We start from the raw sequence: 26,272 nt of genomic DNA on the forward strand, positions 1-26,272 counted from the left end.
TTCAACATCTAGGTAGGAGATGGTGTCAACCCTAAATTCAAATGGAAATTTAAGGAATGATGTAAATCCAGAAATAGTATTGACAAAGTTTTCTGTATTACCTAAGTCACTCAGAAAAATGATGAATATGTCATCCAAAAATCTAGTGTACCAGAAAACTTTGTCTATATATAAGGGATTCTTAAATATAAAAAATTCCTCCTCCCAGTACGCCATTACACAATTAGCAAAACTACCCCCAAAGGGGGAGCCCATAGCAACACCAGTTTGTTGCAAAAAATATTCACCATTAAAAATCAGCATGTTGTTATGTAAAACAATTTCCAACAAATATTCTGTAAGATCTACTTCGGATGAAAGGGCCCCTTTTAAGGAGAGAAACTCTCTGACCCAACTGATGCCAAGGTCATGGGGGATCACTGTATAAAGATCCTTGACATCAATGGTCAGGAAGTTGTAATTGCCTTTAAAGTTTAAACTGTTTAAAGATTTTTAAAAATTCCATGAATCCCTACAAATTTGGGATTCACTACCCAGGAATTTCTTAAGTTTCTGATCCACAAGCTTAGCACATCCATACATTATACAGTTCCTACCATCCACTATAGGTCAGAATGGGGGATTTTTACAAGTCTTTATGGATCTTGGGAAGCCCAAATATTACTGGTGTAAGGGTGGTCAAGATGTTAAGATAATTCAAGGTTCCCATGTCAATACGATTGTCTATAAAAAGGTCATTGATTAAAAACCTAATCCTCTGACAGGCACCATTGAATTCATTTAAGAAAATTTTTAAATAGGCGTCAGCATGTAACATCTCAAGCATTTTCTTCCTGTAATCAAACTCATTCATAAAACTAAGACCTCCACCTTTGTCAGGTTTTAGAAATCGAATATTTTGTGTTTTCAATAAATCTAAAACATTCCTTTCACTATCAGATATATTAGGTAGGCTTATGCCACTGCAACATCATGAGATATTTATAATTAAGTTTCATGGTCACACTGACTTGAGGTGCCACTGAAGCCTTCTCATATGGAGTCTGAGCAGAGGAAGCATGGGAATGATGACAGCATTGAACCCAAGGACCCTGAGAAAGTCCCTGGCCATGACTGACTCCAGAGGAAGAAGAGACTGAAAAAAGGCAATAAGAGATATGGCTTTGGGGGTGGGCAGAGATGCCAGCATGGAGACTGTCTAGATTCTGCAACCAAGGAAAAACATGATCTTGAGAAGCAGTCAGAGCTGATTTTTGAAAGTTTATGGTGAACCCTAGACTCTGCAATGTAGAAATAGTGAACTGGAGATCCTGAAGCAGAGCCAGTGGGGAAGAAGCAGGAATGAGCAGTTCGTTCAAATAGGAAAAATCTGAATTCCTCTCATCCTGCAAAAAAGCAATGACAGGAACAAAGCATTTGGTGAATACCCTTGGGGTAGTAGAGGCACCAAAGGGCAAAGGGGTGGATGGGGATATGATGGTAGGCATCCTTGAGATCCAGAGAGACCAGAAAGGCCTGGGGAAGAAGAAGGGAAATAACGTTTAAAGACAGCATCCAAAAGGAAGGAATCTTGAGAAAGGTAGTGAGCTGAGAAAGGTCCAGAACTGGTCTCCAAGTGCCCTCCTTCCTGGGAACTAAAAACATTCTGGAATAAAAACCCATCCTTACCTGGGCAGCGAGTATAGCTTGAATAGCACACTGAATCAACATAGAATGAAGCACCTCTAGGAAAAAGGGAAGTTGTTAAGGGATTTCCAAACCATGAAATACCCCATGACAGATAATGGATAGAACCCAAGAGTCTGTTGTGATTCCTTACCAAGTTGGAAGGGAAAAGGAAAGATGGAAGGATAAGGGAATATGGATGAGGGAAAGGGGGAGTAAACTGTCAAAGGGAACCCATCTTATCCTGAAAAGGAGGTTTCTGGTAAATAGGAGTCTAAGTACAGGTGCTACATGTCTAGAACCTTTTTTACCTTTGGACAGAGGGTTAGCCTGCATGTGAACAAAAGCAGATTTGGAGAAGGATAATTCCTCTGAAACTTTGGAATAGGAGAAACAAAAGTATGTTTCATCTCCTGCAAGGCTTTGCCCTTGTCCTGGACAGACTTACAAAATTCAGTAGCAGCAGCACCAAAAAGATTTTTATCATCCAAAGCAGCATCCAATAGTCTGGCCTTACTGTTATTTGGAAAAAGCCTTAAGATGAAGCCAAGAATAACACCTCATAATAGAGCCAAAAGCAGCAGCCCTGGAGAAAACATCAACTGCATTATAATTGCATTTAAAAGAATGGTACGCAACTTGTGAGATGCAAACCAAAAAAAAAGGGGAGAGACAGAAGCCTTATTCTCGGAGTCAGGAAGATCAGAAATCACCTGAGAAATCTGATAAAGGAGAGCCACAACATACCTGGTCATATCAGTCTGGTAGTTAATGGCCCTAAAAGATAAAGAGTGGCAACAGTATAAACTTCTTACTCAACCTCTCCATGGCTCTACTATCTCTGTCTGAAGGAAGCAGCTTGGTAGATGGCAACAGTTTTGGGGGCTTGTCAGAAGAGAAAGACACAACAGAAGGATCAACACAAAGGTATTTATACAAAAATTTATAATTATCAGGCACCTTGTAAAATTTGTCAGGTTTCTTGAGAGATGGAGACTGAGAATTAGGGGCCACAAAAGCTGCTGAAAAAGTATCCAGCACAGATGCAGAATTGGGGTAAAGCCGGAGACTTGGGAGACCATAATACCTTTTCTGGATATTAGAAACTTGAGAGCAATCCCAATTAAAGAATTCCATCATATGCGTAACAGTGCCCCCAAAGGAGTGCTCCTCTAAAGAGGAATCTGGACTAATAGAATCCTCTTTCTCAGACCCACAGTCCAAGGTGGAACAGATTTGAGAAGAGTAGGCTAAAGACTCTTCTCCTAAATACTGACCTTCATCAGAGGAATCCAGCTTTCTATGTCTCTTAACAGGAGTGGAACACCAGGGAGGGAGAGGCACAGACACCTGATGAAGTTAGTTACTGAAGATGACACTTATTCTCTTGAATGTGACAAACTTGTTCATATGTTTACCCATAAGCGGTATCCCTCGGACTTGGTTCTTAAGATATTTGATGAAGTCAAGTCCAAAAGGGAAAAGGGTATTTTTTGCCCTATTTTGCGATAAGAAAGTCCCAAGGAAATGTTTGCTTCCAATAGATGGCTTACATCTAGATAATCTGTTTTGTCACGAAATACACAGTAGACCAAACTGAGATTTTTGAGGTACTAAAATGAAAATGGGTACTTTTCTCATGTTTTGATAAATACACAGGAATTATTGGTGATGTACCAAAGTTAGTATTTAGAAGGGGTAAACCTTTAAAACAGTTTTTGGAAAGTGATGATACTTTCTCTATGACCCACACAAATAAGAAAAATGGCACCTTTAAGTGTGGTGCTTGTTCTGTGTGTAAGTTTGTGTATGAGGCTGATGAGATTTGTACTAATAGTCATCATCTTAGGTCCTTCCATTATTGTAATTGTAACACAAGGGGTGTTATATACGCTGCTTTGTGCACTGAATGTTGTTCCTTCTATGTGGGTAAAACGCAGTGGAGGTTCAGGGACCGGATATACGAACAAACTTTGGATATTAGAAACAAGAATGTAAACAATGCTCTGTTTAAGCATATCACTGAATATCCTAACCAGTTTTTGTTTTTTGTTTTGGACGTTGTTCATAGAGACATTTGTGGTTGGCCGTGGGAGGATTTGATTGAATTAGCTGCGGTGGTGGTGCTGCGGTAGCGTTGTCGCCTCATAGCAAGACGCTGTCCCGTTCGATTCTCAGCTAGAGCGTCTTCTGCATGCAGACATGCGTGAATGGGGCGTGCCTTCGTTGAAAGTTGTGCGTCAGGGCTGGTAACCCGGTACGTAAAAATCCACTACCAATCATTAGCGGACCGGAGTTCCGCTGTGGTGACCCCTAACCGGGAAAAGCCGAAAGACACAAACAAACAAAATAAGTTAAAATGGCAAATTCACTTGAATTCTTTTACACCCCCTGATCTTAATGACAATATTTATTAGTAGTGTATTAAAACTGTGTTCTTATTTAGTGTAACCCTGATAATTTATTAACGGAAATTGTTTTTATTTAAGCAATGACTTGTCATAAGTTTTTATATGCTTATTTGTTAATTAAGGTCATGTGATGGGGAGAGGGACTTTTAAATAGTTTGATTTTTTTTCTTTTTTTTGTATTCTGAAGAAATCTTGCTGATACACACAGATGAAAGTTCTCAATTTTATTAAATACTTTCAGCTAAGAACTGTGTGGCTTCTGTTTTTCCCATCTACGTTGTTTGGATTTGGTTCATTGGTTCTTGGTTTTTGGTGTTATGTCACTTCAACAGCTCTGCAAAGAGATAACAAACTGAAAATAAATTGGACTGAGATCTGTTATATAACAGTGGTCATTTATATGCCACCACTACAAACACGCACACACAGACACTACTGCAAAGGGTGTTCAGTAAAAGAACACTGGACCCAACCCAATTTGGAATGGACCCAGAACAATTTGGTTTTATCAAGGGCAGGTCATGCCTGCTCAACCTGGTGGATTTCCTTGAGAAGGTCACCAAAGCAATGGATGAGGACAAAATAGTTCACATTGCCCACCTTGACCTGACCAAGGCAAATGACACAGTACCCCACATAGGCATTATTGACAAACTCAGGAGGTTAGGTATAAACCCTTATGTCACCGGTAGATAACCAGGTGACTCACAAACAGGACCCAGAAAGTTAAAATCAGGGTGTCCACTTCTACAAAGAGGCCAGTCACAAGCTGAGTCCCTCTGGGATCAGTCCTGGGACCGCTCCTTTTAGGCATTTACTTCTCTAAAGTCAAGGCCGATGTCAATGGCCTTCTACTGACTAAATTTGCAGATGATTGCAAATTTGGAGCAGTCATAAAATCTCCCCCGGACACAAATGTTCAGCATGAAGGGCTGACACAGACAAATAACTGTTGTCAGAGCCATGGATTAAAACTAACCGTCAAGAAATACATAATAGTACCCTTCAGAAAGTCATCCACCCCTGGTAACTATCATATTGATAACACACTCCTAAGAGATGATCCAGTAGTCCAGCACCTGGAACACACACAGACAGCGATCTAGCCTTTGACCATCACATGTCTACAGTAGTGATGAATTCATTATATGTTATGCAACTTATAAACAAAGGTATGGCATCTAGGTTGAAGGAGGTCATTGTTCCACTGTATTTAGCATTTGTCAGACCTGTCATTGAGTACAATGCCCCTGCCTCCTTGGTCTGTACCTAACCAGGCACATCCAACAATTGGAACATCTACAGAGGTTCCTCACTAAAAGAATACAGGGAATAAGTAACATGTCCTATACATACTGACTCAAGGCCCTAACCCTGTATTCTGTCTCTGACAAGCTGTTGAGGGGTGATCTATGCCTAGCATACAAAGCATTATTAGACCCCACCCTGATGGACCTCCTGCATATCTGCAAAACATAACTGCACCAGAATTACTCATTCTAAAGACATAAACCTTGCCTGTGAGACAAACAGAACAGGTGAACAAATAGGTATGTATCCCAAAAGACTACACCTTCTCTGGAACAGGCTCCCCATCCACATGAAGCAGAGTTCCTCCCTAACCCAATTCGTAACTTGGACAACTGGATGGGAAGCAGGAAATTTATATCCGATTTGGTACGTATGTCTCTAATGGACAAAGACAGCCTGTAAATGGTTCAGCTCCCTGGCCCCTGCTTGTAAATGTTTCATCTCCCAAGACCCTGCTTACACTTATCAAGGGTACAAGAACTTGACAGAGAAATGGGATGCATGGCTTGGCTTAAAAAGACCCTTGCGGCCGTTAGCCTAGTATACACCTATGAGTCTAAAAGTACTGTGCTGTGCTGTACAACAGAATGTTTGGCTACACAGCATACAGGCCGTATATCACCTATATGACTGACAGTACAAGTGTAGAGAAATTTGTATGTTCATGCCTCAAGATGACAAAATGAATCTGAAAATGGAAAGACTGCATATAGTTATAATACAAGAGGAGTAAGCACTACATCAGATGACAGTATACATTCTTATAGTTGAGGAAAGTGCGTGAATTGCAGCATGTAACAGAATCAATTGTACTAGACTTTATTACAGAAATGTACCCCCCCCAAAGGATAGTGAGATTGGAAGATAAACACAAAGCACAACTGCTATGAACCTTACTTTTGCATATTAATAAGATTTTTTTTTAGCTTTTAAGATGCAAGAGACATGTGGAGAATGGATTTGTAATCATGAGTCTGAAACTGCTTACCATCATTATTTTCAACTTCATGGTATCGCTGGATAAATTTGGCTCTCCTGTCTTTAGTCTGTGCCCCCATGGGTTTTGACAGATCACGAAATGTTTTGGGATTATTGAAATCCAGATACTGCAAAAATTAAACATGATATTTTTAGGTGTGAGCAACACAATATGGATAACTACTATACTGATACATCTGACTCTCTTTCTTATGCTATGCTACAAAATAAAAAAATAATTAACAGAAATAATGCCTCAAAATATGTCTGCATACTCATATCAGGCACTCTTTTGTATAAATTGCTTGGATTACAATATGTTATTTGGCCCTACTTTCATTATCCTGTCAGAAGCTGCAACATTAGAAGAATTTAAGCTCAGGAAGAAGTTATGACTGATGTTACGTATACTCTTTTTTCATCTCCTTAACATTAGGTATATTTTCTGTCTCAGATTTACTACATGTTATGTGCAGTCACATGGAATAAATATATATTCATAACATCAGGTGATAACTGTCCAGGAACTACATATCAGGGAATAGCAGTAAATTCAAGACATTGGTTGATTTGATTTCCTTGATCAAAGTCAGTAAGGAATGCCTTCAGCAGTATAATTCAATAGTCCAACCAGGATTCAGCTACAAGTCTTAGTCTCCAATGATAAGAAATGTCATATGTCATGTAGGTACAAAAAACACTGATAACTACTTTTATTATTCTTTTTTATATTAGAACATTTGAGTGGATGGGAAGCTTTGGTAACCTCAAAATCCATTACTAAACAGGGGTACAAAAGCTATCCAGAACAATGCATTTAGAAATCAGGTCATATGTAAGAAATTAATACAAATTTGTCACATACAGCTTCCCAGTCTGTATCAGATATAGTCTGGAAAATACATAAAGAACAAGAGTGTTGTTACCTTCTAATCCTCACTACAAAAATTATCAGCTTACTTCTACTTTTTTGATGACAACATCTCTGCTTCAGACTAAAGTGAAACACAAAATGCATTCAAAGCAGAAGATAAGACTTTCTGCTGCCACTTGTAAGAAGTGGTTTGCTATACAACCATCACCTGCACAAGAGAAGGAGGAAACCATTGGCTATGGCTAATAAAGTTGGCTCAATGTCATAGAAATGTGCTGACATATAAGGAAACACCAGTTCTACACTAGTTCTACACTTCTTTTCTTTCCTACTGATGAGTCCTCCTCAGTTACTGATATGTGCACCCACAAACACAATATTTAATATCTCAGGATTCCTCCTTAATAGCATGAAATCTGACTTATCAGGCTCACCAGAAGTACTATTCATTCATAGCCACCAAACAAGCTCCGTGCCAAGTGAATGGTGGATGGCTATTGTTATCCTTCTGCACAAGGATGAGTCATCCACGGACTCAAGAAACTACTGACCCATAAACCTGACTAGTCTTATATGTAAGGCCAGGGAAAGAATAATCATGGATATGAAAAATAAAGTCAGTGGAAATCTTCGGACATTGGATCCAATTCAGTTTGGTTTCATTAAGGATAGCCTACTCAACCTGCTGGATGTTTTTAAGAAGGAAACCAAAGCAAAGAATGAAGGCAAAACTGTGCATATTGCCTACCTTGACCTGGCCACAGCATTCAATACAATATCCCACTTGGGCATCATGGACAAGATCACGGAAATAGTTGTAAAGTGTAAACCTCTATGTCACCCTCTGGATAGCCAGCCGGCTGACAAATAAGACCAAATAAGTCAAAACAGGTGATTCTACCTCTATAAAAGGCTAGGCACTAGCACAGTACCCCAGGGATCAGTGCTGGAGTCCTTCTTTATAGCATCTACTTCTCTGAACCTAAGGCCAGTGTCAAAGACCTCTGGCTGATCTAATTCACAGATTATGCAAATTAGGCATAGTCCTAGACTCCCCTAAGGACACAAACTTCCTCCAGAAAGGCCTGACACAAACTAGGAACTAGTGACAGAGTCCCAGTCTAAAAATCAACACCAAAAATGCAAAATAGCATCCTTTAGAAAGATGGCCATTCTTGGAAATTACTGCATTGATAATACACCGAAAAGAGCTGAGCCTGTGGTCAGGGATTTGTGAATGAATGCAGACAGTGAATTGGCCTTTGACCATAATGTGCCCTCTGTAGTAAGGAAATCATTCTATACTATGCAATGTATAAACAAGGGCATGGCATCTAGGTCTAGAGATGCCATTGTTCCATTCTATTCAAATCTCATTAGTCCAATTATTGAGTACAACACCCCCTTCGGTATTTACCTGACCAGGAACATGCAACAAGTGGACTGTCTGCAGAGGTTCCCAAAATAAAAGAATACATGACGTAGACAACGTCTCACATGGACAACTTCAAAGCATTATCCTTGCACTCAATCACCTACAGTCTGCTGTGAGGCAACCTATGCATGGCCTACAAAGCATCTTCTGATTCTGCCCTTACAGATTTGTTGCACATTCACAAAATAAATACCATCAGAAATTCCAGATCTGGGGACCTGAACTGCATCTGCAGCATAAATAACACATGTTAAAGGGACAGGTATGAGTCCCAAAGGCTACCACTTCTCTATAAGAGGGTTCCCATTTGTGTGAAACAAAATTCTTCCCTGCACCTATTCAGGTTTAACTTGGATAGGTGGATGGAGTATCATAAATTTACACTTGATCTGCCATCTACATCCCTATTAGAAAGAGGAAGCCTGTAAATAGTCATCTACTCTTACCAAAGCTATAATCCCTATAAAAATGAATGGTGTCAAAACCTGTCAAATGCATTTGAGAAGGATAGTTAGGCTTAAAAATGTCCTTCAGGATAGTTAGCCTAGTAAGCATCTATGAATCTGTAAGTACTTCTGAATCCTTTAGCTATACAAAACCCACCATCTTCACATCTCTTTCAAAATCACTGCCTAACCACCTCTCCACTTTTAAAAATTGGTGTTACTAGTTCAGTGTGCCACTTTCAAAAGTTACGTCTCAAAAGCTACCTAAATACGATACCTAAATACTGTCCTAAGCCACTGCAACTGGGAACCACTACGGACACTCGGGTTAGACCAGGCAGTAGACTACTTCAATACAACCTTCTCTAACATCCTTAATAGTCTAGCTCCCAGCAGAAAGATCAGAGTTAAAGCCAACTACGCACCCTGGCTAAATAGAGACACCAGAGCCTTACTAAAAGCTAGAGATAAAGCCTGGAAAATCTGGAAAACTGACAAAACCCTAGCTCCAGACAATACTATCAACAGCTTAGAAACAAGGCCAAGGCTGAATCCAAAATAAAGAAACAAAACTATTTTCTTAGCACCCAAAGGAAATATTCAAATAGTCCACAAAAATTCTGGCATGCCATTAACTCCCTACTAAAGCCAGGCAAAACCACAACCCCAGCACCCATCTCTACTAACAATACCCTAGACACAGCTTCTCAATTTAATAACCATTTTACTAAATCCATCTTGGCCCTGTCCAGTCAAATAACCAAAAACAGTCTACTTCAGTCACAACATAACCTATTCCACACCACCCCCTCTTTCAGCCTATCACCAGTGCCCACCTCAACTATCAAAAAACTCCTCCTAAAACTAAAGCCAACCACACTAGCAGCTGATAACATACCTGCTGCATACCTAAAAATGACTAGTGACTCCTTATCATATCCTGTCTCCATCCTTATCAACCGCTCCATACTAGAATCCTACATACCCAAACTCTGGAAAGTATCTCGCATCATTCCTCTCCATAAAGGAGGTAATTCTTATGAATTCTCCAACTACCGACCTATTGCCATCCTTTGCCCCTTATCCAAAATTCTTGAGAAATGCATCCACTTGCAAGTGATGACATTTCTTAACACACACAATCTACTATCTACCACACAACACGGTTTCCGTCCACATCACAGCACTACCACAGCCCTTTTATCTTTCACTAATTATATAAACCTTCACAGGAATGATAACAAATATGTATCAGCCATTTTCCTAGACCTCTCAAAAGCATTTGATATGGTCTCCCACTCCATTCTACTAGACTCACTAACATCATTATCCTTCACCTCCTCTACTATAGCCTGGTTCAGAAGCTACTTGTCTGACAGGCAACAATCAGTCCAGTGGAAAGGAACTCTGTCTACACAACTTCCAGCCACCACAGGTGTCCCACAGGGTTCTATACAGGGCCCGCTGTTGTTCTCTATTTTCACAAATAACCTCAAATGCTCTACACAGCATGCCACACTCATACAATATGCAGATGATTCAACTCTGATCTGCTCCGCCTCATCTCCCACCACCCTACGTACACTCACTCAAGATACCTTTATCTCAGTAGAAAAATGGATATCTGGGATCCAACTAATTCTATATCCCAAAAAGACAAAACTGCTACTATTTACCCCTAATAGATCAAAACCCCTCTCCTTTACCATAACCTCTAATGACGGCACCACCATCTCCCCTTCTAACCACACCAAACTTCTGGGCATTGAAACAGACAATAATCTCCACTTTGATGTTCACATCTCACATACCATAAAACTAGTACACAAAAAACTAGGCTCCCTATACAGGCATAAGTCCTTTCTCTCAGAAAAAGCAAGAGTCACTCTTGCACAAAGCCACCTCCTCTCAACTCTATTATACGCAGCACCAATCTTTACCCAAATCAGACAATGTGACCTAGACAAACTAGAATCATGCTACAATAAAATAGCCAAGTTTGCTACTAACTCAACCTATAGAACCCATCACTGTGCTGCACTAAAAGAACTAAAATGGCTTGAGCTACCACAGCTACTTAACTATCACCAGCTGGGCACAGCCTACAATATTCTCAAATATCCTGAAAAAAAACCCTCATTACCCAACCTACTTACTATCTATACTACAAACTGATACCTAAGATCCAGTGAAAAATCTCTCCTCTCCATCACCAAGGCTAACAATAATGCAGGGAATGCGCTCTACTCCCACACCGTTGCCAGAAACTGGAACTCTCTTCCCCTATCTGTGTCCACTGCCCCCTCCACATCCATATTCAAAAACTCCCTCAAATCGCACCTTCTTAGTACATGGTTATGCCCTTGTATCACATAACTCTACCCATACTACTATTAACTCCCCAAATTCCTCTCTGATCACATGCTGGAGCTCTGATCCCCTTTAGGCTTGGTCATCTGAAAGGGTACTTTTAACTGTAGAATCTTACTTGATATATTTTCTTTTCTTACCCAAGTATGACTGACATTGTCTTTTTACCCATGTTCTATATCTTTTACCTGGAGTGTTTTTATTAATTAAGTCTTGTTATATTATTATGCTCAGCATACATGATGTAACCTGTTTTGTGTATTATGCTGGATGTACTGTATTTGTATAACTTGATGTTGGAGCTTTTCTCCCCGGGCCTCCGCTGAAAATGGACCTGGTCCAGTCGGAATTTCCCGGTTAACAAATGTAAAATAAATAAAATAAATAAATAAATAAAAGCTAACGTATTCTAAAACTTATGCGTTGTAGGTGTTATCTTCCTAGATATTAACTCAACTGCAGATTCTTCTAATTTTTTGGTATTCCTTTATTTTGTATATTATTGCATTTAGTACTAAACCAGATGGTGACTGAAAAGAGTCAGTAGGAAAGCTCCCTCACCCAGTCATCTAACTGCAAATAAATAAAGACAAAATAAACTACCACTTCAATTATTTGGGAATATATATATATATATATATATATATATATATATGGGTCCTCTTCAGTAGATCGAACTTTTACAACTTTGAAGCTCATATGGCCGAGACTATATGATCGAACTTGTAAAAGTTCAATCGGACTGAATGGAATCCACGTATAGTGCGGAACGGGAACATTTTCCTTTTCCGCAATGTAGCAGGGGGGCGTAGACCCCCTGCTACAGGCATCTAGTTTTGTTTTTTGTGTTTTCTTTCTTTTTTCTTTAGTGTTCGAACATTTACAAGTTCGATCATATGGCTTCGGCCATATGAACTTCGGACTTGTAAAAGTTCGATCTACTGAAGTAGAGCCATATATATATATATATATATATATATATATATATATATATATATATATATATATATATATATATATATAGACACACACACACACATATATAAATATATTCTCCATGGATTTTCCCAGCTCATCCAGTCTCCCACAAGAATTGACAAATCAACCAAGAGCCAGTCAATACTTGACTGGATTCTGACAAACAGACCAACTCTTATCTGTCAATCAGGCTGCCTCTCTGACAGCCTGAGTAACCATTTATCCACATTTGTAATAACACATTGCACATATCAGGAAAAGCTCACCAATTACCAGACAATCAGAAACACAAAAAAAACTTCAATCTAACTAGCTTTATTAATACTCTCAAAGCCTGTAACTCGACTCCTCTCAAGTACCTTAAACTAGATGAAGCTGTTCAATACTTCAACTCTACCGTCTTAAATGTCCTAAACTCCCCAGGCCACTCCTCAGACCATCAGAATCAAATCCAACTATGCCCCCTGGATGAGCAAATACACTAGATCTCTGCTGAAATCCAGAGATAAAGCCTGGACCCTTTGGTATAAAACTGGATCACTTACAGACAAACAGGCATTTCTTGAACTCTGTAACAAAGCAAAGAAATGTGTCAAAATAGATAAAACTAGCTACTGTCACAATATTAAAACCAGATACCAAAACAATCCCAAAAAATTTTGGTCAGCAATTAACAACATTCTCCCCCTAAAAAATCAGATACTCCCCCTCCCCCAACCATAATAGATACCTCACTTAATGTTTCCACTCATTTCAACAAATTCTTTACTTAATCCATTATTGCACTTGCTAACTCTCACAGCTGTTCATCCTCCAACCTACCACCTGACTTCCATATTAAAAGCAATGGCTTTACCTTCCATCCTGTGCCTACTGAAAAAGGAAAAAAAACTCCTTAAAAAAACTAAAACCTACCACTTTAGCCACTGACAAACTGCAAGATGAAATTTTGAAAATAGCTGTTGATACCATTGCATACCCAGTATCCATTCTTATCAACCATTTGACATCAGAAAACTTTGTCCCAGAGATCTGGAAAGTTTTTCACATTATTCCACTCCACAAAGGGGGAAACTCAAAAGAGTTAATCAACTATCGGTCTATAGCAGTACGCTCACCTCTGTCCAAAATACACACACAAATTATGGATTACCTTAACACCCACAACCTTCTCACTAATACCCAACATGGCTTCAGGCCTTACCATAGCACCACAACAGCCCTTACGTCATTTACTCATACAGTAAACAACCACAGAAATAATGGCAACTTTGTCTCCACTATCTTTCTTGACCTTTCTAAGGCATTTGATATGGTTAACCACAACAAACTTATTAAATCACTCTCAGAACTGAATGTTAGCAAACCCACCATTACCTGGTTTCAAAGTTATTTAACAAACAGACAGCAAGCAGTGCAGTGGAGGCAAGAACTCTCTCCTTTATTACCAGTTACACTGGCCATTCCCCAAGGCTCCACCCTTGGTCTTTTACTTTTCTCTATCTTTACTAACAATCACCACACCTCTACTCTACATGCTTCAGTCATCCAATATGCTGATGACTCAAAACTAATCTGTTCCTCTAATTCACTCCAAGAACTGCAACTAAAAACACAGGCCTCTTTCCTTTCTGTAGAAGAATGGCTTACCAACTCTCAACTAATATTAAACCCTAATAAAACTAAACTTCTCATATTCCAACTGACTAACCTCACCACTCCTACAACCACGTTTACTAACATGTCTAACAATAAAACTACTATCTCTTCTGTCACTCACACCAAACATCTTGGAGTACAGACTGCAACTTGAAATTTGACACCCACATTTCACTCACCATTAAAAAAAGTACATAAAAAACTTGCGGGACTATACAGAAATAGACAATTCCTCACAAACAGCACCAGGGCAAAAATACCACAAACACATCTCCTGTTCACAATTCTATATGGCTCCCCTACCCTCACCAATCTTAGAAAACTGATATAACCAAGCTTGATGCCTGCTATAACAAAATTGCAAAGTTCACCTCCAATAGCTCACATCTCATGCACCACTGCTCAGTCCTAAAAAAACTCAACTGGCTTGAACGTCCCCATCTTCTCCTCTACAACCAGCTTATACTAACCCATAAAATACTTTATCACCCACCAAAAAAACCAGCATTACAAAACACAATACATCCTTACTCCAGTACTAGGGTCCAACACTCCAATAACAAATCTCTCCTTCAAGTCACTAAAGCCAACAAGTTTTCCGGTGCTTCCCTCTATTCTAATTTTATAGCTAAAAAGTGGAACACTCTGCCCACTAATATAGCTGCCACTACATCCTTAACAAAGTTTAAAAAATCCCTAAAAACACACCTACAAGCCAACAGGATTTGTAACTCTGAATCCCGAGGCTAGTCTACCTCCATCTTGCTCTTGCTCACTCAGTGCAACTACCCCCCCCCCCCTTACTGTCAAGCAGTAAACCACTCCAGCTTGCAAGCCTCCTTCTTCATACCTCCATCTTACTTTCAATGATTAATCCTTGTTCTAAGTATAAACACTTGGAGAATATTATACTACAATACTACTTCTTACTAGATGTTCTTTAGCTGTATTGCCTAAGATATTTCATCCTTCTACCTGTATAGTGCATCTTATTTCAACTTAATCATAGGTGTTGTCACTTTAAAGTATTATTATCATAACTGGATTTGATGTAAAATGTAAAGTGTCATGCTTCTGTACCTGTGAAATTGTACTTTATTAGTCTTTGTTATATGTGGAGCATTTCTCCCCAGGCCTCCGCTGAAAATGGACTTGTGTCCAGCCTGACTTTCCCGGTAACCAAATGTAAAATAAATATATATATATATATATATATATATATATATATATATAAAAATATATACACATACACACACATATATACACATACACACACATATATATATATATATATATATATATATATATATATATATACACATACACATATACACACACACACACACACACACACACACACACACACACACACACACACACACATATATATACATATATATATATATATATATATATACACACACACACACACACACACACACACGCACACACAAGGAGGCTGGACATTCTATGCATCTAAGAGACAAGATGTAAGGGCAGCAAAGCAAAGCAACATGGCTTGGGATCCAGACACTATTACTCAGGAGAAAGATACACAAGAAATGGTGTAAAACTGTGGTGAGGGAGATGCTTCAAAAGACAGCGAAGGATGTTATCAGAATTAGTAACATACATATGGCAAACTCCAGTGAAAGGATAGGGTGGTATTCACAATCTTAGCCTACGCCTCACAGCAGGATTATGATAGACAGGAAAAGAGCACATTCAGGCAGCAGTTGCAGGAGCTACTAGATAAAGCAGAGCAACATGAATTTGTGTTGATAATGGTTGACCTGATTGCAAACATCGGGATATACACAACAGGAAATGAGGACTGCCAGGATCCACTTGGATGGAGAAATGAAAACAAGAAAAAAAGAGAACATTATTTCTAGACTTCTGTCCGGCAAATGGTATGATGATGGTCAACAAGACAGTCACAAGATAACATGCTGTCTGCCACATCCCCCACTAACAAATCAAGCTAAAGTTTCTGAAAGAGCTCCAATATTGCCTTTATTTATCTGTATGTTTATCTAGCTAGCCTGTGGGTTCCATTTAATTCTCCCACCCTTTTGCTGCTGCAGTTTTATAAAAAGGCCGTGTCTCTGGCCTCCACCCCTTATGGTAATCTGATTTCCAAAGTCCCTCCCTCCCATCTTTCACTGCTACTGACTGTTGTATAAGCTATTTATTTATTCTTTCCACTGACTGTTTTCCATGATCCATGATACTGAATGCCCATGCAATAAATCATGATTGCTCTTGAGTAAACCTCATCTACTACATATTGTCACCTGCTCATTTTCCAGGAGCTCAGAAAAGCTTGCGTCCAGGCTGGCATACCAGAAGTGTTCTACCTGTATCGAGTGCCATCAAGGCAAAGTTAATTACCATTGATTGCTAAATCATGCTCAAGTTATTTTAAGTGATCGCTACAATTTCCTGCTTTTACGAGTGCATTTCACTGATTTCTTTCTTTCTTTCTTTTTTTTTAAATATCCACCTCTCACTCCTACTACTGTAAGAATGTCTGAAATAGCCTTCAGCAAGAGATTTTCAGCCAGTTGTTTATGTGGTTTCTGCTAGCATTGCACTTTTGAGTCTCTTTTATGGAGTTTTTACATTAGGAAGACTGGGTTTGTTCATCTTGTTAGGAGAGATTTGCCTGGTCCATCTCTAAGTTTGGAAATACATAAAAAAGGACTCAATATATTCATGTTATGGGCCACAAGGCTAATAAGTTAGTTTTCTGTTCTGCTATAAATTTTATGCATTTGCATGGGTTAGCAGTGCCTTCTACAGTAGCAAACATCTAGAAATGTTCAATAAAGTTGTACCCTGTAAAGCAGCAGTATAGTGCAAATACCTTGTACACCGATAAGCTTAGACCAGCTAGCTGGGGGACAAGTGGCAATACTTAGAGATTTAGTTAAATTCAGTATTGTATAAACATTAAAGTTAATAGAATTTAGTACTGTTTAGCATAATCTGCTCCAATAAAGCACCCTAACTAGCCTTCTTACCCCAATACACTACCCCCTTGTAGCTCACATATCAAGGGACTGGACAGCATAGAAATGCAATTTCCTGGCTTCTCTGTAGCCAGAGTGGTGGATATGGGCATCCTGAGAGAATGTAACAATTGTCTTATGTTTACTGAGACAACCACTTAATCCGTAAAGAAACAGAAACAGTATGTGAGAGATATACTTACACAATGACACTGGAGGCTAAACTGTCGAATACAAGGACACATCGGGTTGTCAAAACCACATACACAACACTTACCTCACACAGTACACAACACACACATAGACTAATGTATGCTGAGGCACTTAAAAGCTATCTTCCTAAATAACAAAGATTGCCAAGATCACCCATTATCAAAGCTATGCCTCAGCAAGCCCATAGGGACTCAGAAAAAACACCACCTACCACCACACATGCTGTCACTCTCAGCAGAGCCCAAACACTAAGCCCCAAAGACAAGAAAACACACTTCCCAGGAGTGTCATCATAGAGAACTGCATGGTAAGATATACTGATGCCCCTCTAACCAGGCTGAACAGGCAGAAGACAACTGTTAGCTGCTTATGTGGAGCCAGAATGTGCCAAATCACACATGCACTCAAGTTATTACACCACAGGTACCAGTATGACTCCATCACTGTGCATGTAGGTGCAAATGACCTGAGATGTACCTCCCTGGACTATAAGAAGCTACACATTATGGAGTTTTTAGACTGTGTGTCTCAGGTTGGTATACATTAAGGAGCTTTCAGACTGTGCGTCTCAGGCTGGTATACATTATGGAGCTTTCAGATTGTGGATCTCAGGTTGGTATCAGCCTAGCACTCAGCGGCATATTACCATCACTGAGGCTGAAGGCATAACATGAGCAAAAATGATTGATTTCCACAACTGGCTGTCTTTCTGGTGTCATTCTAAGGGGATCCAATATTTGCCGGCTTGGGAGGACATGGTTAACAGACCATGTTGCTTTGCCAAGGATGGTCTGCATCTCTTCCCTTTAAGTTTTCAAATACTGGCTAAAAGTTTATCCACCCTATAGTGCCATTTTTTTAGTCAATGCCAAATTGACAAATCTTCTGACATAGCAAAATCAACTAAAGTGAACCTCAAGATGTTACTGCTGAATGCCACGTGTCTAAACAAAAAATACACTCATTTTAAGCCCTCCTCACACTCAAGAATGCAGACATCTATGCAGTTACCAAGACATGGTTTTAAGTGACAGAGAGTACCCTGGCAGTTCAAAGTTTCAGTGCCTTCCACACTTTTAGACCAGTAAGTGCACAGACAAGAGCTAAAGGAGAAGGTGTCTCAATATACATCAACAACAAGCATACCTCTAAGGTGTTCAAACAGGATAACGCACTGTAAACCTTCCAAGTGCAGATCACCCTAAACAAAATCCTGTACCATATCATAGCCAGTTACAGGTCACTGTACATGTCCCAAGAAGCTCACAATGCATACTTGTTCCTACTGGAGACACTTATCCAACCTGGCACCCTACTTATGGTAGACTTTAATTACCCCTCTACAGACTGGGAATCTTACATACCACTCTATAGACTAGGAATCATACACAGCTGCGAATCAACAAGCAAAGAGACTCCTGGGCTTTGTAAAATACAAACATCCTTGACCAGATAGTGAATACGCCCACTAGAGGCTCCAACATACTAGACCCCATGCATACAAATATGGAGAATGCACCCCCCCCCCAAGTCTTATCCTCCTTGGTATGGTCTGACCATAAAGCTGTCTCCGAAATCAAGATCAACTCTGTAATCCCATTAAAACGAGTAAGAGTTAGGAACTATTCTAAGACAAATTACTTATTAGTTATGTACTTACCGTAACTAGGTATCTGTGTTGTCTTCTTTCATTCCTCCTTACAGATGGGTTACGAATCCGACCCTCTGATATGACTTGGCTGCATTTCTTCAGACTAGGATCCAAGTTTCAAGCTCCTCCCACTTCTCATAACAGACCATCCCCTAACTAGCTCCCTCAGATCAAGTTTGCTGCCCATTAGTGGATACAGAACACAGAAAGAAAGGAGTATACATCGATAACCAGGGGCTCAAAACCAGGAACAACAGTCCCTAAAATGTTCTCTCCAGGTCTTCTAGAGCACTGAAAAGGGGTATGGCAGGGAGGGAAGGTGAGGAGGAATGAAACAAGACAACACAGATAACTACTTATGTAAGTTCATAACTAATACATCTGACATTCTCTTTCATTCCTCCTCAAGGATGGGTACAATCCCCAGCTATACAACTCCTGGATGGTCTCAAAGAATGATATGCCGGAGCACTGCTGAACCAAAGGAAGCTTTGCTTCTGGAAACAATGTCTAATTCGTAATGCGATACAAAGGTATGAGCCTTTGACCAGGTGGCTGCAGCACAGATATCATCCAAAAATGCCCTGGAAGAGAAGGCAGATGAGGTGGACAAAGACCTAATTGAGTGAGCCTTGGCAGGATGAGGTAGCTGTAATACATTCTTGCTACAAATCAGGGTGATACAGTTTATCCATTTAGCAAGAGTAACCTTAAAAACTGCCTGACATAAATGGCTATGACAGAAGGACATAAATAACTGTTCTGATTTCTGAAAAGGTTTTGTCCGGTGCAGATAAAAATGTAATTGCCGGTGAATATCAGGGAGATGCAACAAACGTTCTCCCTCATTAGGGAAATTTGGGAAGAAAACTGATAGCTGAATAGTCTGGCTGAGATTGGATTCTGTAGCTACCTTGGGCATGAAGGAGGGGAGTACAAAGGAAAACCCTACCTTTGTGGAAAATAATGTAAGGAGGCTTAAAAGACAAGGCCTGAATCTCTGAGATTCTTTTTGCTGAGGTGATGGAAATGAGAAAGACTGTCTTCCATGAAAGAAACTTTAAGTTACAATCATAGGTTGGTTTGAAAGGTTTTTGAGTTAAGCCTTGCAAGACCTCAGTGAGATCCCATGGCAGGGAGGGGTCTTTGACTGGAGGACTAAGGAGGCAGATCCCTTTCGAGAAGGCCTTGCACAGTTTGGAAGATGATGGGAATTGAAAACATTGTCAGAATAAAAGTTAGAGATCTGTGCCAATTGAAGTTTGATGATAGAAAAGCTGACTCCTTTTTTGAAGAGAGATGCCAGGAAGAGAACGATAGCTGAAATTGGTGCTGAAAAAGGGTCAATGTTCTCTTTAGAAGCCCAGAAAACAAATCTCTTCCATTTACTACCCTAGACTTTCTTGGTAGCTGGTTTCTGGGAGGCTAAAATAATGTCTTGGATGGGGGAAGCAAGCCTGGACCTTCGAACAATCACTGGAAGTGCTGAAACCAAGCGGTCAACTTGAGGGACAACAGATTGGGATGAAAACCCTCTATCGGGTTGCAAAGGAGGCCCTGTTTGGATTCCAGAATCCATGGAGGATATTTCAGATGAGACCAGAGGAAGGGAAGCCAAATCTGACAAGGCCAATAAGCAGCAATGAGGATTACCTTAGAATTCATTGGAACTGCCTTGGACACAGTGAACCAGATTGCAGCTCTACCCCCTCATCGTGTTCATACCTTGAGAGATCATGTCCGAGCCATCTTAGACCGATCTTCCCCACTGGCGAGACTAATACATCAGGCTCTAGCATCTATGGCAGCTGCCATTCCATTAGTCTCTCTTGCAGGACTTCAGATCCTTTGCTTTCTGAAAAAACTTTGGGATCAAGGATAGAGGGGGATAAGCATAGAGGAGACAGAGGGGCCAATCTTGAACTACAGCATCCCTCAGGGACTCCCCTGGAGGGGGGATCAGAGCTAAATAGTTGTTATTCTGGGGGGGGATGCAAATAGGTTGCAACAAGGTTGGCCCCAATGGCTGAAGATCAAGTCCGCTACTGACTGATTTGAGGGACTGCTCGTAAGGGGTCAGACTGGACGTGCTGAGCTTGTCTGCCAGGACGTTTGATTTCCCCGGTATGTGAGTTGCAAGCAGAAAACTGACCGAAGACATTGCCCACTCCCAAACCCTCATGGCCTCTCTGCACAGCGGGTAAGAGCGGGTTCCTCCTTGTTTATTGATGTACCACACCACTGGCATATTGTCTGTGTGGATTGCAATCGTTCCTAGAAGGAGGAGGACTGCTCATCTCCAGAACACTGATAAACAATCTTTCCCTTGAAATGCCCCCCCCTCCACCCCCACCCAACTGGGAAGCATATGTGGTCACTTTGGATGAAGGGGAAGGAAGGAGGAAGGGTCTACCTTTTGTCAGATCATCCGACAGCAACCACCATTGAAGATGCTTTCTGCAAACTGCAGTCAACTTGATAGGAACAGATAGAGGCTGGTAGAATATAGACCATTGAGCAACCAGGGTCCACTGAAGAACTCACATAAAATACCTTGCAAGAGGTACTAATGGAATGGCAGCTGCCATAGATGCTAGAGCCTGAAGTATTAGCCTCGCCAGTGGGGAAGATCGGTGTAAGATGGCTCGGACATGATCTCTCAAGGTCTGAACACGATGAGGGGGTAGAGCTGCAATCTGGTTCACTTTGTCCAAGGCAGCTCCAATGAATTCTAAGCTCTGCACCAAAGATGGGTTTGACTTTGTCAGGTTTATAGTGATCCTCAGATGATTGGCAAGGTTGAAGAAATAATCCCTTGCCTGGAGTAGTTGATGCCTGTTTGGGGCAGTGAAGAGCCAGTTGTCTAGATATGGAAATACCCGGAATCCTTGCAGTCTCAGGTGAGCTGCGACTACTGCCATGCATTTGGCAAACACCCTGAGGGCTACGGTAAGTCAAAAGGGCAGAGCTCTGAATTGAAAATGAGTGGCTCCCAGCCAGAATCACAGAAGACTTCTGGAGTGTCTGTCTATTTTGATGTGATAGTACGCATCGTTTAAGTCGACTGAGCACATCCAATCATCCTTTCACAGCAGTGGTAGAATGAACTGAACTGTCACCATTTGGAACTTTGCTTTCTTTACAAGCAAATTTAATTTATTTAAATCCAAAATGGATCGCAGGTCCCTGGTTTTCTTTGGCACTAAAAAGAAGTGAGAGTAAGTTCCAAATCCTCTTTGTTCGGTTGGGATCTCTTGGATGACTCTTTTTTTTTGCAGTAGGTTTAGAATTTTTGCTACTGCAAACTCCCTCTGGCTAGGTGGAATGTCGGGGAGTTTCTTTGACCTCTCTGAAGGAGGAAGGAAGAAGGGAATAAAATAACCTCTGAATATAATCTTTAGCACCCACTTCTTTTGTGTTGTATCAGTCCAGGTAGTAGGGTGTAGAGAAAATCGGCCCCCGACTGCCTCCAGAGATGAGCAGTCGGGCAGCACTTCAGGACCGCTGATAGGGTCTATCAGAGAAAGGTTATCTGAAGCCCTGATTCTGCAGACCCCCTCTACCCTTGGGGCAGCATCTCCTATTGAAACTTCCTCCTCTGCTTCTAGAGGAAGGATCCTTGTGTTGATCTTGGGAAGACCCCTGAGATTATTAGAACCAGATTTTCCTTCCACTGCACTGATTGCTAGAAAAGGTGTGCTGAGGAGTTGAGAACTTGATCCCAATGGCAGATAAGGTCTTCCCTTCTTGCAAGCTGCGGGTTAAGGTCTCTTTCACCGATGGACCAAAAAACAAGGATCCATCAAATGGGCCATTGACAAAGGATGCCATAAATGGTTCCACAAAATTACAAAGCCTCATCCATGCATGCCTCTGAATAGCAATACCTAAGCCGGCTGCCTCCATGGCATGGGAGATAAGCCTCATGGAAAAATTGGACAAAGACAAAAGAGTTGTCAGTTGGGAGAGACCTTCTTGAAGTCCTCCACCGAAATGATCTCTGCCAGAAAGTCTGAAAGTTCCCTCAGCAGTTCTCTCTGCAATCAGGTAAAGTGTGCCATGTAGTTCAACATTCTCAGCAAGAAAGTGGCTGAGGCGTAAACGTGCTTACAAAACCTGTCCATCACTTTGGACCCTCTATTCGATGGACGGATAGTGGTGCTCTGTTCAGCTAGCTCTTTTTTGGTAGCTGCTGCCACAACCATTGCATCCACTGGAATACCCTTGGTCCAATATGGTCCATCCTTAGAGGAAGATAAAAATTTGTCCGGGTGATTGGGAATCAGTTCGATTAGAGTCCGGCTCCTTCCAGGACTGGCTGGACACCAAATCCATGAGCTCATCCACCAGAGGAACCACCCAGGATGTAGATGAGCCTGTCCCAAAAGCCTCCAAAAACACCGACTCCTCTGAGGATGGAGGTTGGGCTGACCAACCACCTCTTTGCCTCGGGATCTCTTAACTGTCTCCAAAAGAGACATCCTCCGGTGGTGATCTGGGGATCCTTTCCCTTCATCGAACTCTATGTCCTCGGTGATGAACTCCAATGGGGAGTCAATGTGCCTCCTTTTGCATGTTCTCTTATGAGGAATCTCCTATGTGGGATGTCCAGGGGTAGTCTCGGAACAGGAGGGGCTCCCTCTGGGGGATGTGTATGGAAGCTAGTCTGGATGGGCTGACTCTGGAGAGGTATGATAGGCTCAAGTCTCTGATACAACGGAAGTCAACGGGAGTGGTCATACCTCAAACAGACGAGAGAAGGCCCCTTCTACAGCTTGGAACATTCCAGTTCCACTGGAGCCAAAGCTACTGAAGAAGACAGAGTTGGGATCCCTGAGCCCGGGCTCCAGGTAGAATTGGAACTGAACTGGCGAGCGCAGAAGTGCCAAGGGGAAGACACTACTCCGACATAATTGGAGCCAAACTCCTCCCTCTGGATCTGATGGGGACATCTTTGATCAGAGACCTGCTGTGATCCAAAGACAACAGAGCCAAGGATGTCAGGGCAATGGTCGGAGTGCAGGAAGGGAAGCTCCTCACACTTGACCCTGGATCTCTCGGTTGGCTATAATCCTGAGACTCTGATACCAAGATGCAGATCAGAGAGGAGACTGAGCTTGGCGGAAAACATTCACAGAACCCAGAGGGGATAATGTGGAGAAGACCCCCAACTGGATCTGAATCTTGACAATATTCCTAATCATCCTGTCCACATCGGCCTCCGAAAGGTTTCTAGAAGACCTAGAAGAAGCCACTGACTGGGACTTGGAGTGTCTAGCGGGAGTCTGCTGAACCCCAAGGGAAGGGACTGACTCAATGCTCAGCACCAGCGTGGCACCCCTTAGCTGTAGGATCTGTAGACCTTGGATCCAAGATGGCAGGAGCAGCTTCAGGAGATCTTAAGATAAGATAAGACCAGATGGATCCAAAGAATGCTTCGGATCTGCCGGAGCAGATATGGGCCTAGGATCCAAACTCATCAGATCCAAAGGCCTCAGAATTTTGCAGGGTGGCTCCAAACATTCCCTCAAGGATTTATGAGGAAGCTTCTTGGAGTCAGAGGACCCTGCCACACTCATTGGAGGTTTGAGCTCCTGGAGAGGAACTGAAAGCAGGCATAAGGCCCTTTACATTAACTTATTTCTGTAGCTGGCTATAGCCCTAGGATTAAAGCTCTCCCAGACAGAACAGGCTGACTGCAGATGCTCCGCAACAACACAGTAAACACACAGGGAAAGGGCATCGGAATGCGGAAACTTACAGCCAAATTCCAAGCACCTTTTAAAGTCCAGAGTTTCTCTGACATAGCTGACTAACACACAACACAAGAACAAGATATATAAGCACAAGACAAAATGCAGCAAAACAACAACTGCCGAACCACAAGAAAGCCCAAGACCAACTACCTGTCTAACTAAATATATAACTAAACTACTACATTTTTTCTTTATAGCAATAAGAGTGGAAAAAGGGAAAAAAACCCACAGCCCAACAGGTAACACCAGAAAAGTGCGGCAAAGGGAAAGGAACAAGCTACTGGTCTAAGCGAAGGGTAGGATATATACACCCAAACAGAAATGGAAGGAGAGGAAAAATCAAAAAGAATAATACAGTATAAGAAGAAATCACTTATCTTAGAAAAATACCACACTCTGTAAGAAATCTTGCTTGAGACTCAGCGACCATGTCTGATGCAGCTGGCGACAAACGAGATCTGAGGAAGCTAGTTAGGGGATGGTGCATTATGGGTAGTGGGAGGAGCTCGAGACTTGGATCCTAGACTGAAGAAATGTGGAAAAATCAGATCTGATGATCGGATCCGTAACCCATCCATGAGGAGGAATGAAAGAGACATCAGATCTTTTATTAAGTGATTGACTGTCAAAATTCAATGGCCCTCCAATCTCAGAGAACATAGCAGCCCATGCTGAATTGCTCTCAGAAACTCTCTACCACCATGTCAACGGCTGCACAGAGGCTGCTGTACTTACCAGAAGCAAGCTCAGGACTAGCCCTAGAAACAAACCGCCCTAGTGGCATCCCAAGTTAAACAGCATATACAATGAAAGGAAAAAAATATATGGTAAAAATCAGGAAGAGAATTCCCATAAAGATATAAATTCTCTCATCAAAGTAAACAGGCAAAGTACAGTTGTGTACACCTACCATAAATGTAGATGTTCGAGTGTCTTCACTGTTGCAGTCATAACTGCAGGGTGATCCTGCCGGCAGGCAGCCCGAGGTCGGCCAGAATTCCAAAGTCTGGGTCCGGCGTCGGCTGTACCAGCAAGTACCCTGACGTCAGAACGTAGAGGTATAAAGCTGACAGCCGACGCCATCTTCTCCAGCCTTTCTTGCCCCAGATGTCAGAAGCCTCCAAAAAACAAACCAAAAGGTGTCTAAAAAGGAACACAAATACACCACAAAAGAAGTGGAAGAGAAGACAAGCAAAAATAAGAGGGGACTGGTGGGAGGGAAACACCGACTGCAACAGTGAAGACACTCGAACATCTACATTTATGGTAGGTGTACACAACTGTACTATGTTCTTCGTGTTTCACTGTTGCAGTCATAACTGTAGGGTAGAATCCCAAAGCTGTGAATGAGGGAGGAGGTTATGCAGAAGAAGGGGCAGCTAGAAGACCCTGCAAAACAGCAGAGGCAAAGCCTGCCCTAGACTTAGAATACAAAGGGAGATTATAGTGCTTAGAGAATGTATGCACTGAACTCCAAGTGGCAGCTTCCAAAATGTCCTTAGTAGGAATCC

At 41.3% G+C, this 26,272-nt stretch overlaps 1 protein-coding gene across 1 annotated transcript in view; it reads right to left on the reverse strand.

Annotated features, from left to right (window-relative positions):
* Positions 1-26,272, reverse strand: part of WDFY4 (WDFY family member 4) — a 4,454,583-nt gene that overhangs the window by 1,142,234 nt on the left and 3,286,077 nt on the right. The window contains exon 47 of the mRNA XM_044055648.1: positions 6,376-6,493. Coding sequence (XP_043911583.1) covers positions 6,376-6,493 — 118 coding nt within the window. The remainder of the gene's footprint in view (positions 1-6,375; positions 6,494-26,272) is intronic.

Source organism: Protopterus annectens, chromosome 14.part0, assembly GCF_019279795.1.
Source record: "Protopterus annectens isolate FY-2018-M chromosome 14.part0, PAN1.0, whole genome shotgun sequence".
In the NCBI taxonomy this organism is placed as follows: domain Eukaryota; kingdom Metazoa; phylum Chordata; order Ceratodontiformes; family Protopteridae; genus Protopterus; species Protopterus annectens.